General features: G+C 35.8%; 1 protein-coding gene across 1 annotated transcript in view; it reads left to right on the top strand.

Annotated features, from left to right (window-relative positions):
- The first annotated feature begins 6,721 nt into the window (after positions 1-6,721).
- Positions 6,722-20,308, top strand: part of LOC109340882 (transportin MOS14) — a 33,008-nt gene continuing 19,421 nt past the window's right edge. Inside the window, exons 1-11 of the mRNA XM_019578646.1 lie at positions 6,722-7,147; positions 8,044-8,142; positions 8,263-8,487; positions 8,590-8,709; positions 9,082-9,165; positions 9,277-9,336; positions 11,200-11,328; positions 13,321-13,382; positions 13,978-14,034; positions 16,271-16,394; positions 17,751-17,885. Of these exons, the coding sequence (XP_019434191.1) occupies positions 6,929-7,147; positions 8,044-8,142; positions 8,263-8,487; positions 8,590-8,709; positions 9,082-9,165; positions 9,277-9,336; positions 11,200-11,328; positions 13,321-13,382; positions 13,978-14,034; positions 16,271-16,394; positions 17,751-17,885 (1,314 nt within the window). The 5' untranslated portion in view covers positions 6,722-6,928. The remainder of the gene's footprint in view (positions 7,148-8,043; positions 8,143-8,262; positions 8,488-8,589; positions 8,710-9,081; positions 9,166-9,276; positions 9,337-11,199; positions 11,329-13,320; positions 13,383-13,977; positions 14,035-16,270; positions 16,395-17,750; positions 17,886-20,308) is intronic.

The raw sequence follows: 20,308 nt of genomic DNA, 5'->3' as shown, positions 1-20,308 counted from the left end.
ACACATTCGCCAACCAGTAACTGTTCTGGTTGGGATAAGTTCATCCTTATCATTCTTGACCATAGTCTTACCTCCTTTCTTTGGAACCACCTGAACGGGACTAACCCACTTACTAGCAGATATGGGATAAATCATCCCAGCATCTAATAGTTTCATCACTTCCTTCTTTACCACTTCCTTCATAGTTAGATTAAGACGCCTCTGAGGTTGTGCCATAGGTTTGCAATCCTCCTCCATATGGATCTTATGAATACAATAAGATGGACTGATTCCATGCAAATCAGCCAGTGTCCACCCTATTGCTCCTGCATTCTTCCTCAGCACCCCAATTAGCAACTGTTCTTCCTCACATGTAAGGGTAATACTGATGATTACCGGTTTCTGCCCTCCGTCTTCTAAAAAAACATACTTCAAATGTGACAGAAGTACTTTCAAATCCACTTTTTGAGCTTCAGCTATCTTCTCTTTCCCCAACTCTTGAAATAAATTCTGATTAGATGCAACCTTGTGGGGTGCATCTAACTCTGCCACACATGCCTTGATCATCTTCTCCTCCTCAATACTGTTTCCCTCTAGATCTCTCCTCAAAACTTTCTCCAATGGACTACTCCTACTCAAATGAATGTCATCGAGCATGAATAAATCCTCAATGACATCCACCCGAAAGCAGTGTTGCTTGTCTCTCGGATGCTGCATAGCCTCAAAAACATTAAAGTTCACCTCTTGGTCTTCAACTCTTACTTTTAATTTTCCATCATCAACATCAATAATAACTCGAGCAGTCATCATGAAAGGTCAGCCCAAAATAAGAGGAACCTCCTTATCCTCTTCAATGTCCATGATGACAAAATCCACAGGAAAGACTAACCCATCTACCTTAACCAAAACGTCCTCTGCAACACCACAAGGATATTTAACAGATCTATCAGCCAGTTTCAAAGTCATTCTGGTAGGCTTGATGTCCAAATCCCCAATTCTTTTCAGCATAGAAAGGGGCATCAAATTAATACTAGCACCCAAATCAAGCAGTGCATTTCCTATAGATATTTCACCAATAGTGACTTGAATAGTGAAGCTTCCCGGATCTTTAATCTTCTCAGGCAAAGACTTCTGAATAATAACACTACACCCAACTTCTAAAGTCACTGTTTCTTCTGAAAACGTTTTTTTCTTTGTCAACAAATCCTTCATGAATTTAGCATATACTGGCATTTGTTCCATAGCCTCCATGAATGGAATGTTGATCGGGAGATTCTTGAATAAATCCAATAATCTAGCATATTGTCGCTCCTTATCTTTTTTGGAAGGTCTCTTTGGATAAGGGAGATCCTTCAACTGAGGTAAGTCACCCTTCCTCATATCACTATTCTCCTTTCTATCATCATGATTAGTGACAACCCCTTCCTCCAACTTCAGTCTCTCTCAGAACTTCTTCTTCAACAACCAAGTTCTCACCAATATCCTTACCAATAACTTTACCACTTCTAGTAGTGATATATTTGTAGTGTTCTTTTGGATTGGTTTGAGTGTTGGCAAAGAATTGTTGCCTATCTGAGTTATGTTCTGCCATTTGCTTAGCTAGCTGACCCACCTGAGTCTCAAGATTTCTGATAGAAACATCAGTATTTTTCCGGTTTAAGATAGAGACTTGCATAAACTTTTCCAATGTCTCTTCCAACTTCGTTTGCCTCTCATGTAATGGTGGGTGCGGCCCTTGCTGATAAGATGACTGATATGGTGGGTGCCTGTTAGATGGTCTTACATCCTGCCTCCACCCAAAATTTTGATTTTGGTTCTGGTTTCCCCTCCAACCCTGTGAAAACTGATTGTTGAATGAAGGGTTGTCGGGCAAATTAGCCTGACGGGGTTGATTGTTAACGTACTGAACCTCTTCAGCTTATGTATTAGTAGGCATTAAGCATTGACCATTAACATGATCACCCCACAATATTCACAGTGCAACATTTGTTGATGAATAGAAGGAATCTGCACTACATTCAATTGTTGAGGCAACTTTGACATTTGCTTTGTAAGGGCCTCAATATGTTGTGTCAAGATCTTGTTCTGAGCCAGAATAGCATCAGAAGTATTCAAACCCAACACTCCTCTTTTTTGTATTGTCCTTCTATTGTGTTGAGCTTGCCTATCTGTAGTAGATAGTGCAGTAATGATTCTAGTAGCTTGCTCAACATCAACTGCCATCATAGTGCCACTAGCTGCATCATCCAATATCATCTTAGTATCCGGCTTCAACCCATTTCAAAAAATGTCCAGTTGATCAACATCCTCGAATCCATGATTGGGACATTTCCGCAGTAACACCTGGAAACGCTCCCATGCCTCATAACAAGCCTCTTCAGCACCTTGTCTGAATGTAGAGATTTCAAACTTAGCATGCACATATCTCGCTGGAGGGAAAAACCTTGTTAAAAACTTAGTTTCCAGGTCGCTCCAAGTGGTCAAGCTTTAGGTTAGATGTGATATCAACCATTCCCTAGCTTCCCCAAGGAGGGAAAACAGAAACAACATCATATAAGCAGCTTCCCTCTCACTGTCTGAGTATCCCATAGTAGCCACTAGCTCATAGAAATTATCCAAGTGAGCATATGGATCTTCATAATCCTTGCCCGTGAATTGATGAGCACTGACTAAATTCAGGTAGACAGGCTTGATTTCCACTGTCCTTGCGGTGTGTGGAATCACAATACTGGAGTAGTGTCGAGGACCTTGATACATGGCATAATCGCCTAATGTTCTCCTTGGAGGATTAGGCCGTGAGTTATTATCAGAAGCATTGTTTATATTTTCCATCTTATCAGGTTGAGATTCTGAAACTGTAATGATTGTAGCTGATTCAGAGCTACATTGTGCTTCCTGAGGACCTTGTTGTCTCTTCTATTTTGCTTTCTTTCGGTTGCTCTTAGAAGATTTCTCAATCTCTGGATTATACTGTAGTTACTCTTCAGTGGCTTTACCTCGCAAAAGCATAAATAAAAAGACTACAGCAAAAGTTAGCACAAGGGTTAATTATACTAAAAAGAATTAAAGAATAACTATGTACCACACTCAATAAAGTCTATAAAGAACTAATGTAAATCGCTCATTGCTCCCTAGCAACGACGCCAAAAACTTGTTAGATATTTGTGGAACGGCAAGCGTACCGTATCATTCAAGTAATAAAGTTCGGTAAAGTACCGGGATATCGTCCTCAGGGAGCAGAGTGGATTTACACTAATTCCTACAAGAATTAGTTAAGCAATATTCACAATGAAATTTTTGTATAAAGTTTGTTTTGAGTTATGAAATTTGTAAATTGAACGAAAGGTAAATAAATTAAATTGGGATCAAAATGCATCGTTCTTTCCCATTGACATCCATGGATTCAATTCCTAGTGAATTATGAAGTTACTGATTCAGATGCACATGTCATTCAAATCATTCACATCAATCCCTTGAGTGTAAAATTCTTAGATAATTGTTCAAATGTCAATTCCTTGAACATTTGACCAATTAACTAGCATTAAGTTTCATGTAAAAGCAATTCATGCATCATTCTCCATTCCTAGAATAATGATGTATGGAGGAAGATGATCCAGGTTCGGTATCAAGTTTAATTTCCCAATCAAACTTGAACCTAAGAACAAGAACTTAGTAGCAAATTAAATTCATCATTAATAACGGGATGAACTTCCCAAAATCAAATAACTATTACAATGAAATTGAATCCAGGAGTACAAAGGTTAGAAGATTACATTTTGAATCCCTCACAAGAACTAATCACTCCTTCTCGCTATTACAACGCTCGAATCATGAACTAATACAAAGAATCATGTGAAATAGAATCGTTTCCACGATTTCTATCCTATTCTCTCTATATTTCGGGCCAAGATTTTCTTCAGAAGTGTGTTGATAACCGCCTCCTTTTCCAGAACTGCCTATTTCAGGCCCAAGTGCTACACTCTCGCTCAAGCTAGGGATTTTCGCTTGAGCGAGAGAAGATGACTTTCCACGCCTGACCACCTCGCCCGGGCGAGAGAAGATAACATTTTCCTGCTTGATCACCTCGCCTGAGTGAGGCTCTCTCGCTTGGGCGAGTGTCCCTTGCTTGGGCGAGAGAGAAACAATGAGTTTAGCTAATTTTGGTCTTGGAATAGCGCCCGGGCGACTGTCCCTCGCTTGGGCGAGGGATGTCAGTGTTTTCTGTTGATTTTCCTCTGAATTGTCGCTTGAGCGATCATTCCCTCGCTTGGGCGAGGCTTGTGCTGTTCAAAACCTTAATCTTCTCCATTTTCTCCTTTATTCATCATATCTTCACATACAAACAACAACAATTACTTAAATTCCTAAACAATACAAAATTACTAGATTATTGGAAATTGTATGCAATTACATCATAAATCCACACAAAGTGCCTCTAAATCATATACATTTCATTAACATTTTGGCACTTAATAATTTTTAGGTTTTAGGTGTGAAGGAGCTTTTGTATTATATCGAAAATCATCAAGCAAAATCAAGAGTTTCTCTTGATAGGGACCAACTGCGCAAATGCATGCTTGAAGAATTCTACAACTCATATCACAACCTTACGCCTTGACACAATTGACAGAGTGGTTTGTCATCATAAAAAACTGGATATTGAAAAATTTAATGGATATAAGATTGAAGTATGTGCATACCATTGTTTTGAAGGAGACAACAACCTACAAGACGACTTACTACAAAATACAAGGACAAGAAGAAACTCAAGACTCTCATATAATTATATCTTAGTTTACATTTATTTTTAATGCTTATTAAGTCTAAAACATAATGTTAGAAATATTTTCTTAAGGTTCATGCATCTCATATCATTGATTTAAACTATGATCATTATATGTGATGACATATATGACGACTGAGCTAGAATTCTGAGTTTAACATGTGATATTCGATTAAGCACCATGTGCTATTTTAAGAAAATATTTTTGAATTGCAATTAATTGATTATCCTTTTTTCTTTACTCGGTTAAGAGGTTGTAACAAACTAATAAATGATTATAACTAAATGTTAATGGATTATGTGGTGTATAAATACAGTTTCTAAAGGTCTCCTTAATCTCACAAGTATAAAAAGAGTCTAGAAACAAGGTTAGTTAGAACTACATACATTTTACATTTTTTCAAAGAGAGAAAGGATTGTGAGAATCTTCAGGAAAAACCAAGCTCGTCATATTCATTCTTTTTCTTCTTCTCTAGTCTTGAAATTCATTTGATCTTAGTTTTAACAAATTGATTAAAGAAAATATTTAAGCTTTTCATTATGTTTAATAATTATTGTAATATGCACGACAATGTCTTTTTGTTACAAAAAGTTGTTTTAATTTTCTGTTTACAAGAAAAGAGATATGAATATAGGTGATATATCCTTTAAATCAAGAAAGTGTAGGAATCCTCTATCTAGGGATAATGATCATTTTGTGATACATATAGGTGGGAGGTTGTGAAGAATCAACCATGGCCAAACTTGTGAAGGAAGATAGGAAAGTCTTAGATGATCTAATTCTCACGTCAATCAAGAGACTCAACATAGTATTATTCTTGGCGTGAACCAGTATAAGATCATTGGTTCAAAAATCCTCACATTAATGATGTTTATACTAAGTTAAATGTAACCCTAACCATTGACATCAATTATGTAGAATGTAGTAGATTTTTCACATTAGACCGATCCAAATAAATTTGAAAAAAATGACTTTGTTTGGATGATATTAGACTATTTTTAAAAAATCAATCTATTCGATTCAATTTTTGATTAAATTGATTCTTACATGCACTACTTATACTAACATCAAAAATAAAGTTTAGAAGCCCATTTCATTAGGCTCAAAACACTATGTTGTATAAGTATACAACATAGTGTTTTGAGCCTAATGAAATGGGCTTCTAAACTTTATTTTTGATGTTAGTGGATCCAAATTATTAATGTTAAATTAAATACATTTGAATGTATACTGGATTTGGTACTTGTAGTCTTGAAATAGAGGTAATAGTTTTTTATGCAAATTAAAATTTTGAAAATATTTTAGACTTGTTATTTTAATAGATGATAAAAAGATTCATGTGGAATTTAAAATAGGAAGGTCATTGAAGTTGTAAAGAAGAATACATCTTTTATCTCATAAATTGTATCACTTATTTATAAGAGTTAATTACACTGATACCCCTGAGTTTTAGTAAAATTACACAAACCACCCCTCACTTTTCTACACCTACACAAACCTCCCATAGTTTTTATACTTTCATTACACTGATCACCCCTGCATGAGAAATAAGTGTAATCTTTTGAATAAAAAATGTGATAAATGCAATTAAGTTAAACAAAATAAGTGTAATTATTTGGACTTGTCTCCACAATATATCATGTTTTGTTTAACTTAATTGCATTTATTATATTTTTTTTTCACAAAATTACACTTATTTCTCATGTAGGGGTGGTTAGTGTAATGAAAGTATAAAAATGATGAGGTTTGTGTAGATGTAGAAAAGTGAGGGATAATTTGTATAATTTTACTAAAACTCAGGGAGTGTCAGTGTAATTTACTCTATTTATAATGGTTGAGAAATACATGAATATAATTAAACTTAATTATATTTTTTTCATCAACCAATAATGACAAGTGGCAACACAGTCCTGCTCCAACAATAGATGTTCTGTATAGGAGGAGTAAGAAAGACTTATGGTAGGATGTGTTACATAGGAACAAAGCCAAACAAACCCTCATAACATTGTTGATGCTCTATGTCCGTCGGATGAAAGGGGAACAGAACAACGGTTAACAGATTGAATTCGCAGTTCCAGTTGTCGCTCTCTCCCATCACCAATTCCATCATCATCATCATCATCAATCATCACTCTCCTTCGTCTCTTCTTTTTTCCAAATAGGTTATGGAATTGGCAATGAAAGTAGCTGAAGCTGTCCACGTGCTGAACCACGATACTCAATCGTGCAACCGCGTCGCAGCCAATCAGTGGCTCGTTCACTTTCAACAAACCACCGCCGCTTGGGAAGTCGCCACCGCCATCCTTACCGCCGATCCCCGCCTCCTCCCCCTTGCCTCGGATTTTGAGGTTGAGTTCTTCGCCGCACAAATTCTCAAACGCAAGGTTCACACCTCTCTCTTTCACTTTATACTATAACTAGGTTGCACAGCTACTACAGATACTTTATTTTTTGTTTTGATCGGCAAAATAAATTTTATTAAAAATGTATCGAAGGTGCAGAGAATTTACTAGAAACTAGAAAAATACATAAGAAAGAGGGAAAAAAAGAAATAATGTATTAATCTCAGTGTATGAGATATATTGAGGTAACTTATGTATAGAGAGGTGGAGGCAAGGAAGCACGAATAGGAACACTTCATAATAGTGTCTCTTGACACATATTTGTATTGACACTCTTAACCATATTCGTATTCTTTAACGTGATTTGGTGTGGTATCTTTTTTGTGTTTCCTTTGGTGGAGGAGACATACAATGACCTCTGTAAGAATTGTGCCAATTGGAGTATTAAATCTAGGTTTACAAATAATGGAATTGTGCATAACAAGTTAATGATGTATGTTGTACTACTTTACAAGAGGTGGTATAGAGGTACTGTATGTATGCAGATACAAGAGTTGTGTCTAATTGTGGAAAAAGGATCATCTCCAGTGCTGGAGAGTGAAGTTCTTGTTTCTCTTTTTGTTTCCAATGGTAAAAGTGTTATGTCATTGTAATTAAAAGGATAAATGTGTCATAGCAATTTGTATTTCCCTTTATTTTTGAAGCACTTATCTCTTCGTTACTAGAGAGAATCCTTATTACTAATTTTGTCATGCAAGTTGAATGTCTGAATGTGTGAAGCTGAATTTTGAGTTTTGTTAATGTTTCTGTTTTATATTCTATTTTTTGTTAGTTTGATGAAGGATCCCCTCTAAACGAAGAAAAAAGAATCTTCGAAAAATTTATGACTGATGCTTCAACATAAGCCCATGTTTATTGCTACATGTTTCAAATTGCAGATACAAAATGAAGGTTATCTACTGCAATTAGGAGCTAAGGATGCTTTGTTAAACGCTCTTCTTGTTGGAGTCAGAAGATTCAGTACTGGTCCTCCCCAGGTGAATTGTTTTTCGTTCTTTAATTACTATGTTTAGTCTGTTGACACTTTTTTCAAGTAAGGTATGTAAACTTTCAGTTGTCTTATAATTTGGTTTTAATGCTTTGTTATTTTATGACAGCTTTTAACACAGATCTGTCTTGCACTCTCTTCTCTCGTACTTCAAGTTGTCGCCCATGGAAACCCTATAGAGCAGCTTTTTTACAGTCTCCAGAGTCTGCAGAGCCAGGATAATGGCAACATTGCTGTCTTGGAGATGCTCACTGTGCTGCCAGAGGAAGTTTTTGACAACCAACGTTTTGAGTCTAAAATTAGTTCATTACACAAAAGCCACTATACACAAGAGGTTGAGGAACTTTTGCTTTGATACATTCGTCTATGTCCTGTTTTTATGTGCAACCTCTCTCTCAGGTCGACTTCCATACACTCATAAATGTCTGTTGTGCAGCTTCTCTCTCATGCACCTATGGTTCTTGAGTTCTTGCTGCAACAATCGGAAATAAATTTCGATGGTTCTCTACAACAGCATGAAAGGAACAAGAAAATTTTGCGGTGTTTATTAAGTTGGGTATGGAATTATACTGATTATTCATTCGACTTTTGCTTTGACACATACTTTTAGGATTGTACCATTTTTAAGCATGGTTGTCCCTGGCTTTGTTTGCTGTACAAGGCATTTTGTGCTCTGGTTGTCTTATGTTTTAATTTAACATGAATATTCATCTATCCTGAGTTTATTAGAAGTTTTCTGTTGTCTTTTGAGTTTATTCTAGTTTGGCTTACTTGGATGGGTATCGTGAATGGCATATTACACACCAACACTAATGCATCGGATCCCATCAGAACTTCGTAGTTAATCTTGCTTGAGTGAGATTAGTACGATGGGTGATTTCTTAGGGGCTAAGGTTTGACTATTGTTGTATGACCTACTTGGGTGCAGGTTAGAGTAGGTTGCTTCTCAGAGATTTCTCAGGGAACATTGCCAGCTCACCCACTTCTAAATTTTGTATTCAACTCATTGCAGGTAATCTAGTTCTCATTGCAGGTTAGAGTAGTTTGACTACTGAGATTAATTTATATCTACAGTTTTCTTATTGAAAAAGAAACCAAAACTATATTCTCATTCTCTGTGTAGGTTCCTTTATCATTTGATGTTGCCATTGAAGTTCTTGTTGAACTTGTGAGTAAACATGAGGTACGAGTGCCCATTTTGATGAAAAGCCATTCATATTCGTGAGGCTTAATCTGTTCAGCTTAATTAAATGTGTCTGCAAATGTTCAAAGATGTCATTGTACTATGTGCTTGATATAATTTCTCATTCTTAGAGTTTATGTCTTGAAGTTATCTATTAGAGTTGGTCGTCCTAAAATTCTTAAATGTGATTATACTAGTGTCAGGGGTGGCAAATGATGGATAAGACATAAGCTGGATTTGGATCCTAATGGATGGATGAAAACTAATCACCAATTCATATAAGATCCATCAAATCATACTTAAAATTATCCCATCCTTCCATATCCTAACTTAATGGGTGGATTAATATCCAGTCCATTTGATTTATAATTTTTTGAAAAATTGAAACCAAAATCACGTTTAAAAAAGTGTTTTTTTCAACAATGCATTTTTTAAATTCACTTTTTAAAAAATCACTTGTTTCAAAAACCATTTTTTAATAACCACTTTTAAAGATAAAGGTTTTAGTTTCTTCTTCTTGCACTCTTTGGTTGCTTCAATCCTCTTTATCCAATCATTTTAGTGAAATCCAACCCATTCGAATGGATAAACAAGTGAATATACATTGCATTGTATCCTTTTAAATCCATTAACTTAAATGGACGAGTTTGATTTATCTTGGACTTGGATGAATTGTTGTAATTTCGCCACCTCTAACCAACATCTTTGATGTTTAATACAGTTGAAAATTAATAATTAATTACTTGATTTACATGAATGGTTTGTACAGATATTTATATACATTACAACAGAATTAATCCCTGAACAGGGATTAGGACCTACTAGCTAAGGAATCCAGGAAAGGAAAAGATACAAGCAGATCAAAATAACATCCCCAAGATGAAGATAGATCAATATAATATGTCCAAGATAATATTGGATAATATCACCCATCAAGCTAGAGCATAATCAGTATAATTTCGTACCCAACATAATAAGCAATGTACAATCAATCACCTAAACTTTAGGGATTAGGATCAACTAACAAAGGAAGTTAGGAGAGTTAAAGATACATGAATAGTGAAATCAAATCATAATAATATCTAAATAGAAATTTTGCTCTCATTCTATCTACATACTGTGGGTAGGGTCTGTGGTTGGCCTATGATATTCAAATCCAACCAGTGTTGTTGGCTGATGGCGGCCCATGGCATTTGCCAAAATTTTGCCATAAAAAATAGTAGATGGTGTGAACTGCTAATGGCATGGCGCCCCAAAACCCCAAATGGTGGATGCCGCCATTTAGCACCATATTTTACATGGCGGATGACGTTATGCTGAAAATCGCTACCGCAATCCGCCATGGTGACGACACTGAATCCAACAGTCGAAGAATTGAACTTTTATCAGGTTAGGTGCATGCTTGGGTTTGGGTTGAAGTTTTGGAAGTTTATTAGGCATTCATATGCTAGACCACTTGTTAATTATGAGTAAGGGGTGGAAGAGAGACTTTGGCTATAACAAACATGGCCTACATAGCAAGAGTGTGGAAGCAAAGGGTAACTCTTAGAAGATAGAATAAAGAGAAGATGGAGAGTGAAGAGATCAGAACTGAGTTTCAGAGTGGTTATGGGGTGGCTTAGGCTAGAAGCATAGTTAAATTTAGCTTTTCTGATATCATCCTTCTTTGTCTTCTACTACATCTGTACCTTGATGTTTCTGTTATTTTACTTGTGTGAGTTTTTCTTTATGCTTTCCATATTAAAATACCAATTCCTATCATTTTCTAAGTAAAACTTGTTTTTAACTTTGTTTAATGTAAATTTCTATGTAAAGCGTATATGAGGATGGTGATATATTGATTTTGATCTGCACTTTCTTTAGGGAGTGCCCCAAGTTTTGTTATGCAGAGTACACTATTTGAAGGAAGTACTTCTTCTTCCGGCTCTCACTAGGGGAGACATGAAAGTAATAGGTGGCCTTGCATGCTTGTTGTCAGAAATTGGGCAGGCTGTAAGTATTGAATTGTGTTAGAATATATAAAAGTATATCTAAATATTTTAAATTATCTTATAGAGAATATCTAGAGGATACTTAGATTTAGAGGGAATATCTCATATTATGATGATTAAATCCTGGATTTATTAAGAGTATATTAGAAGATCACTTAGTGTTGAAATTAATTTATTTTATCATTTATGATTTGTTTTCGTGTATAAATAGGAGTCTACTGATAATACAAATAGGGGTTAATAATATGTATTTTGTATCACATAATCACATTATCATTCATTATCATTCACAACCGTATCAATACAGTTTTATTATTTTGAACATTTCCTTTTCTCCTTCCACATCCTACATGGTATTAGTGTATCATCCTATCCCGTCACCATTCTGCTACCAATAATAACAACAAAGCCTTAATTCCGTTAGGTAGGGTAAACTATATGGATCGAATGATGCCATAATCCTCTATCATAAATCATATTCGTTGACAAAATATTGATCTCTAAGCCTTTCTTAACCGTTTCACCTATGATTTTTCTTACCTCCCTCTTTCTCTAGAAATTGGACTAAGCTCCATTTGATCTACTCTCCTTATGAGGGATTTACTGGTATCTTTCACACATGTCCAAACCACCTAAGGCGCGATTCTACCATCTTTTATAAAATAGGAGCTACTCTAACCTTTCCCTAATGCATTCATTTCTAATCCTATCTTATCTAGTGTGTCCCTCAATGGGTTTAGAACTGGAGACCCACATTTTTAAACATTAACACCCAATCAACCATTGCAACCAGTTACTGAATGTTTATTATTCCACCACTGAGTTCCCAAAAACTTGGAATCTGATTAATTGCTCCTCTTCATCATCTCAGTCATATTCTGAAGTCCAAGATGTAGTGTGTTGAATCTGTTCTTGCTGATGCATGATTCTGTCCCAGATGCATTGACCCCGACTTTCCCAGATGCACTGGCCCTGATTTTGTTCTATTTCTACTAGCCCCACTTTGTCCCATATCTGCTAGCCCTACTTTGTCCCATATCTGCTAGCCCTACTTTGTCCCAGATGCACTGGCCCTACTTTGTCCCAGATGCACTGGCCTTGCTTTGTGCCATATGCACTGGGCTCGTTTCTATCCTAGAAACAAATGTCAACCTTAACTTCAGTTTCAAAGATTTTAGGTGCTGCTAAAAAGAAAAAACAATTTTTTATTTTTATGTAAAAAGCTTAGAGCTTAATAAGTTTTAGCTTGAGGATAAGTGTTAGAATATATAAAAGTATATTAGAATATCTTACATTATCTTATAGAGAATATGTAGAGTAAACTCAGATATAGAGAATATAAAAAATGATATATCCTCCTACGAATTCTCTTACACTGTAGGAGAAATAACATTTGTCACAAAATGGTACTTTGTTTATTTATGATTGGTTTACAAGTGACATATGTCACTTTCTTGTGGTGTTGGATGATTTTGCAGGATGATATATCATTACTCAAGAGAATATATCATATTATGACAATTATCTTAGATTTGTTTAGAGTATCTTAGAAGATCTGTTAGGATTGAGATTACTTTATTTTATCTATTATGATTTGTTTCCTTATTTAATTAGGAGTCTAGTATTAGTATGTCATTTAGTATTATGTCTTTTGTATCACACAATGACATTATAATTACATCATCATTCCCAATTGTATCAATACAACTTACTATTTTGAGCATTTCTTTTTCTCCTTTCATATCTAAACCTATAATATGAACAAATTGAATTTCCAAAGCCTCATGGTGGATACCTTTTTTATTTGTTGCATGTATAGCTTTGTTAACGTAAACTCATGGCCATGGCCACTATCATTTATTTAATTTTACATGTTATTAGTGATATGAGATTCTTCAATTATTTACAATTACTATCATTTATTTAATTTTTTCATCCCTTTTGTGTGCAACCCGGCTTGTCTCATTTAATTCACTTGTTGAATGTATGCTAGGCTCCTTCTCTAATTGTAGAAGCAAGTGCAGAAGCCCTTGCACTGGCAGATGCTCTCTTGAGGTGATATCTCAATGATTTATTTAAAAAAAATCATTTCTGCATTCTTTTCTGCTCCTTTTGGTTGCCCAATCAGGGATTTTATTCCATTAAGCATAATTATGGAATGTGAGAACTCCATGATATGGTTTTTGCATCTATGTAAAGAGAGAAGAAGAGTGAAGATGAAGAGGGTTGGAGCAGTTATGAAGAGAAGAGAAAGTTAGAGAGAAGGCAGAGAAAAGTAGAGAGAGAAACTAACATCAGTTTCTTGATATTTTCTTTATTAATGAATAAGAGTAGCCTTAGCTACTTATATAGGGTAAGAAAGTAGTCTAAGTAAAAGAATAACTAACTAGATTACTTTCTAACTAAATGATAACTAACTAACAATATTAGTTAGTTAATTATTTACATTCACAACAAGAGAAACACTATTAACACTATTCTAATAATCTAACATGCTCTCACATAAAATCAAACTACATAAAGGAATGAAGATATGCAATTTGGTAACTTATGTTTGAAAAGGCACTTTCTCTTGTCGTCTCTATTTTACATATTTCTAATCACCTTACATGCACAAAGAATCTTATTATACTGTTGAATGTGGTGGCAGCTGCGTGGCATTTCCATGTGAAGACTGGGAGATTGCGGACTCAACACTGCAGTTTTGGTAATGTGATTTTAGTAAGGCTTCACAAAGTTTTTAGCATGAGTGATATCCCTGTTGCCCCCTCTTGTGCTCTCTCTTTTTTTACCTCGTTTTGGCAGAGTTACTTGCAGCCATCTATTCTCATGTAGAATATTTGGTTATTTTTCATGATGCTAATTGATCAGTGGGCTATGATATAGCATTATCTCTTCTCTGGTATTGTTTACATGCTAAATCATGCTGCCGTTTTGATGTGAACCCTTTTGATAAAGGCTCTTTGCACAATCTATCTTGGTTGGTGTTTGGCCAAGCTCACGGTTGGATTGAGTTTTTGGTTATGAATAAGTAGCGGAATGATATAAGTAAGATAAAAGAAGATGAAATAGACTTGAGGTGATAGGCGCCACAACACTTTAAGGTGTTGATAAGCCAAAGTGATGCTCGCTACAAGAACTTGGTTTTTGATAAGAACTTCCAATCTTGGTTCAGCCAAAGAAGGTTTGGAGAATACTCTCACAAGGATTCAATCCTCAATTCACAAAGAATTATGCTTAACTTAACTTGTTTATTTCATTGTGGAACGCATACATATATAGTGCCGAGCCAAACTTGGCTCCCACGTAAAAACCAAGAGTAAAACATATCTTAAAAGCCTTAGTAAAGATAGCCCAACATTGGATACCTTTTGGCTGATGAATCTACTCCTAAACTAGGCTATATTCGGTTGGCAATTAGCATAGCACATATTATTTGCGTGCTTTATTACATTGAAAGAAAAACATTAAGACATTGGCCTAGGATGCCATTGTTGCCACGGTTGAGCCGCCTTCATAATACTCCATGGTAAGACTTGATGAGCTTCATAGGATTCTTGCATTCTTTGAAGGCTTGGCTCATAATTTAGCACATGGTAGAATGTTGGAGTTGTTGACTCCATAATGGTCCTCGGTTGCACTTAATCTTGGCATAGGATCCTCTTTATTCAAGGAAAGAATTCCCTCGGCAGAATGATGAATGCTGGTGAGTTAAATGGCCTAGGATGTTGGTGGTATAAGTTTGCCCAACAAGCCAAGCTTCCAATGGCTAGAACATGACCATTAAGCACCATTAAAACACACTTAAAGTCTCCAACGAGCACATGGTAAATTCCCTCGGGAAACTTTGCTCCAACAGCTCTGAAAATGACTTAGGATACTCCTGGATGATTTGTGCCCAGGTGGATTATGCTCCAATGGTCCAAACAAGGTGTTAAGGCACCATTAATACCCCATTTAAGCCTTCCACAATCACCTTTACTTCCACGAGCATTTATCTTCTAACGACCATAATAGCCTTTATTTACCTGCCAAACACAAAGTTAGAGTACCGTTGGTTCATGAAAATAAAATTTGGTCCAAGCATTAAAGTGTCGGTTACACTTTTAGGTTTGGTTTAAGTCCCACGAGCCATTTTTCAAACTAAGCATTATTTATGGGCATATTTATTAAACAAACACCAAAATAAATGAAACTAAGTGTTGGTCAAAAATTGGTTTACACAATTATTATGGAATTAAAAATGTTCCATGCCAAATATGTTGGCTAGGCCTGACTCGGTCAGGCTAAGCCCAACGCCTAATGCGGCATGCTAGGCGCATACGCCTCAGTCAGATTTCCTGGCCAGGCTAGATTGGCCTAGCGCTTGGCTTAGCACTTGGTGCGCCAAGATACTCGTCTCGGTCAGGCATGCCTCGGTCAGGCTTGGTGCCTGATGCACTTGGCCTTGTGCCATGGTCAGAATTGTCTCGGTCAGACTTGGTGCCTGATGCACCTGGCCCCGTGCCAGGGTCAGATTAAGCGCCTTGGCCAGACCCTTGACCTGTCTCATGCGCATGGCCTGATCCATCCTTGGCTTGGTCAGAACCATGGACCAAGATGCTATTGAACATCTTTACACCCCTTGGGCTAACTTTGGCTCACCATCATGGATCAATCCTATGAGTTGTCCAAGAACATTTTGAGCCTTTTTACCCGTGCCCTAGTCATAGGACCACTTATGCCTTCAAGGCCATCATAATCTAGGTTGGACTCTTTGGATATTGCATCATGTATGTGTGGAAATGACAAAAGGTTTTGGTTATGTTGTTACGAATGCTGATATGCAGAGAGGTTGGGAAGCCTTGAAGTACTCCTGAGTTTCTTATCTTTTAATTTGTTTTTTCTCATTTAAACTATGTCTCAGTACAGAGTCATCATGAGCTCTATAAATCTTGTTTCAGGTCCACTCTTGCAAGCTATATACTTGGCATTGATGAGGATGGTGCAAAAAGTAGAAAACACATGGAAACCATATTTTCACCTGTGTTCTTAGCATTACTTGATTCACTGTTATTTCGTTCCCAGGTTTATTCATAGTCTTTTTGCCTATTTCCACTATACCCACAGGGCTAATGTAATATAGGGGGTGAGTTAATATTGCATTTATGAATTTTGGATTCCCTTGATGGGTGGGTGGTGACATTATAAGTCGAAAAGGCTATGAGTGCATGAAAGCTACATTGGATGTAACTTTTAGCTGAATTATGACATATCATAGTACGTAACATGTCTATATTATTATCTGCATTATGATACTGAATACTGAGAGTGACAAGTAGAATTTGTAATCTGTGGATCTTGTACAAATATAATGTCCTTTTGCTGATTCACAACTCAAACATTTTAGAGGAAATCCATTTACAGGAACTAGGAAGCAGTTAGAACATGAAGAGTAGAACTGTAGCCATTGTAGTAAAAGGCAAAAAGCATCCTTAAGGCGTTAGGGGGTTCTAATGCCTGGGGGCAGATGGGCCAAAAAGTTCTCACCTATTGAAGAAATGCATCTTATTAGAAAAATAAGAAAACAGTAAAATATTTGACTATTTTGTGTGCATCCTTAAGTCAGGTGTCTCAGTGATCAGACAGTATTTCTACCTGCAGAGCCGCTATCCCCTTTCTTATTGCGTCTGGACGCCTTAGGTGTAGCCTTTGGTACCTTTGACTACACTGAGTCTCACATATGACATCTATTGACTATGAAGACCTTAGCTCTTCCATTTTACCTATTGTGTTATTCCCATTGTACATGAATTGGTACAACAACAACAACCAAACCTTTATTTCACTATGGGAGAATTGTACATGAATTGGTGTTAATGGAAAATCTTCTTTCAAAATAATCTTTTAACTGATTTATTTTTTCAATTTAAGGAAGTTTATAGGGAACAGTTAAAATTATGCAGAAAGTTAATTGGAATGTTGATAAAATATTTGTCCTTTTGAAAACATCAACTTATTACTCATAAAACAGCCAATGTTTACTGTATATTTCATTTTTGCTTGTTTGCACAGCGTAGCTTTTATTTATGCAGTTTCACTGGTGATTCTTTGGTTTTCATTTTGTGATAATGTAAGAGTAGAAACGTAATGAGAGGAAAGAAGAGAAGAAAGCTTGAAACAGTAAATTGTATTTCTTATTTGTTGAATGATTACAAGTGTGAGCTGGGTTTATATACTAGCTCAAGCTATCAGCTTAGCTGCCAGTTCACTAATCAATAACAGAATTAGTTATTAGAGCTAACTACAAGTTAATTAGGTCTCTTAGGCTAATCTATTTCTATTCTCTAATAGATAGAATCTTTTGTTGAGATTCCTTATAGATTTAAAATGATTTAATCTTTTGACTAAAGTTCATATTTTTTTTGTTTGAGTACTTGACAGGTGGATGATTCTACCTACAATGATGAGAGAAGAGTGATTGATTTGCCTGATGGCCTTGTCCATTTCAGGATGAACCTGATAGAAATTTTGGTGGATATTGGTCACCTGTTAGGATCTTCTATATTTATACAAAAGGTGCTTTCTGAAAATTTCTTTTCTTTTCTTTATTTTTGACTTAATATTCTGGAATTTGTTTTATGTTTTACACCTTTCATCATGGTATGGTTACTTTGGTATCACATCAGTTATCCTATTACTAACTTCAAATCTGTTTGATTATGTTGGGCAATTAACTTAATTTATATTCTTTTGTGCAGCTTATAAATTATAATTAGGAACTGACCCAATATCTATCTGTTGACTAGAAGAAAAATATTATTTTCCATTATTTATTGGATAAAAGGACATCATTAGAAGAAAAGAAGATATGTAAGGCAGAAGGAGAAGATATCCTGAAATAGCAAAAAAAAAAAAAAACAAAGAAAAGGAAAAATAATGCAAGGCTAAAGAAGCATCAATAGAGTCAAGCATTGTTTTAAATTGTGGTCGCGATTGCGGTCATTGCAATGTGGATTGTGGCCATTGCGGTGTAAATTTTTTTGTGATAAAAAAAGTTTTTCAACTCGATGTGACCCAAACGCGGTCCGGTACAACCACATCATTGTGACTTGGTGTCACACCATAATTGCACTGTGATGCGGTTGCAGTGGTCACCGCCATAGTAGTTAAGATCGCGATTTAACTCGTAGGATCATGCCCACTCTGAACACGATTTCACCACTGCTGGTGAGATCGCTGGGGAAGATCGTAGGATCGTAAAATCATTGTCTCATTGTGATTTTCTGTTTTTATGGCAAAAACCCTAAATTGCAAAATTCTCATCTTGTAACCCTGTATAGTAAGAGAAACCCATGGCCCAAAATCGTTTGACCTGCCCGAAATTCTTCAAAACCCTAAATTGTAAAATAACAAACATATCATAACCAAAATAGAAGTAGAAGCTACCAGAACCAAAAGTACCTAAAACTTCATTTTCAAGTTTTCTTATTATCATCTTCATCTTCAACATATTTGTTTTCCTTATTCTCTCTAAAGTGATATTTTTTCCCTCTTTTATGTTGTAATGTGTAATAGGAGCAAAATGGTGCTCATTGTGTTGCTTTTGTTATGTTCTCTCTTCTTTTTATGTGCTTTTGTTGTGTTACGCTTTTGTTAAATTTTGCTTTGTACGTGTCATGGTCAGCACTCAAATTGACTTTTGTTCCACTTTCGACATACATACTATTATAATATACTTGTAGCTTACATAAAACACTGTATAGCTGCATGATATTTCTACATACATATTATTATATATATATATATATATATAATATGTATGTAATATAATATTAGGCCTTTATACTTGTTGGTGATTTTTGCTATCAAACACTTTAGTTGATTGTGTTGATATGTTAGTTTTGCAATTATGTGAGAGTTAACACTTTTGTATGCATATATTTTGATGTTGGAAGTTTAAGTTTTAAAGCTGAAGTTTTTAATAGTGTATATGTATGTTTAAAAAAAATCAATATTTGGTAGGATCTTATGATCCGTATTACGATCACACGTTTTACATTTTCATCTACCCCTTCCGATCTTACGTAAGATCTCGATCTTGTCAACTATGATCAATGCAATCGCAATATTGTGGCCGCATCACGTGATGCAGCCCATAATTTGAAACAATAGAGTCAAGCAAAACCAAAGAAATTCCACCAGAGTCTTCTCTGAATATGACAATGAAGATAATTTAATTAACAAACTCTGAAATCTGGTGGTGATGGTTTTGGAATGTCACTGAATATGGCCATGGAAAACTTAATGTGACTGAATTTGCCCATGGAAAACTACCTACGCTTTCCTGTGTACAATTAAGCTTACACTTCTAACCAACTATGATTAACTCTACCTCTTACATAGTGAGCAAGCCTAGTTCTCTAATATACCCCTATGAAGTTGAGGTGCTTCCTGCACTTTTAAATGTTCTGTGAATAAGAGAAGCTTGGTTGTAGATAGAGGCTTTGTTAAAACATCAGTTGCTTGAAACTTTGAAGAGATGTGTTGAACTTGTACAATTTTTGGTTGATTCCTACCTTTGAAAAAGATCAGAGCAAGTTCTATATGTTTGATTCAATTATGAAGAACATGATTATGAGCCACTGCAACAGTGCTTAGATATCACTTAGGATAAGAGGAGTTCAGTAGGTAAACTTAAGTTCAACGAGGAGTGATTCAATCCATGACAATCTCTGGGAAGTTAGAGGCAACCTTCTGTATTCTGCCTCAATGTTGGACCTAGAAATGGCGTTGGACCTAGAAATGGCATTAGCCCTAGAAATGGTGTTGGATCTAGATATATCGTTTTTCTTTTTTGACCAGAAGTAATGAGATTAGCCCCAAGGAATAGACAACCCCCTGAAACAATTTTCCAATAATTTGAATCAGCAGCCCAATCTGCATAACAAAATGCTGTAACATGCAAAGAAATGGATGCAAAGGCAGACTCGAGATGAAGC

Source organism: Lupinus angustifolius, unplaced genomic scaffold, assembly GCF_001865875.1.
Source record: "Lupinus angustifolius cultivar Tanjil unplaced genomic scaffold, LupAngTanjil_v1.0 Scaffold_276_35, whole genome shotgun sequence".
NCBI classification, from domain to species: domain Eukaryota; kingdom Viridiplantae; phylum Streptophyta; class Magnoliopsida; order Fabales; family Fabaceae; genus Lupinus; species Lupinus angustifolius.
This window is presented reverse-complemented; position numbering and strand designations above follow the sequence as displayed.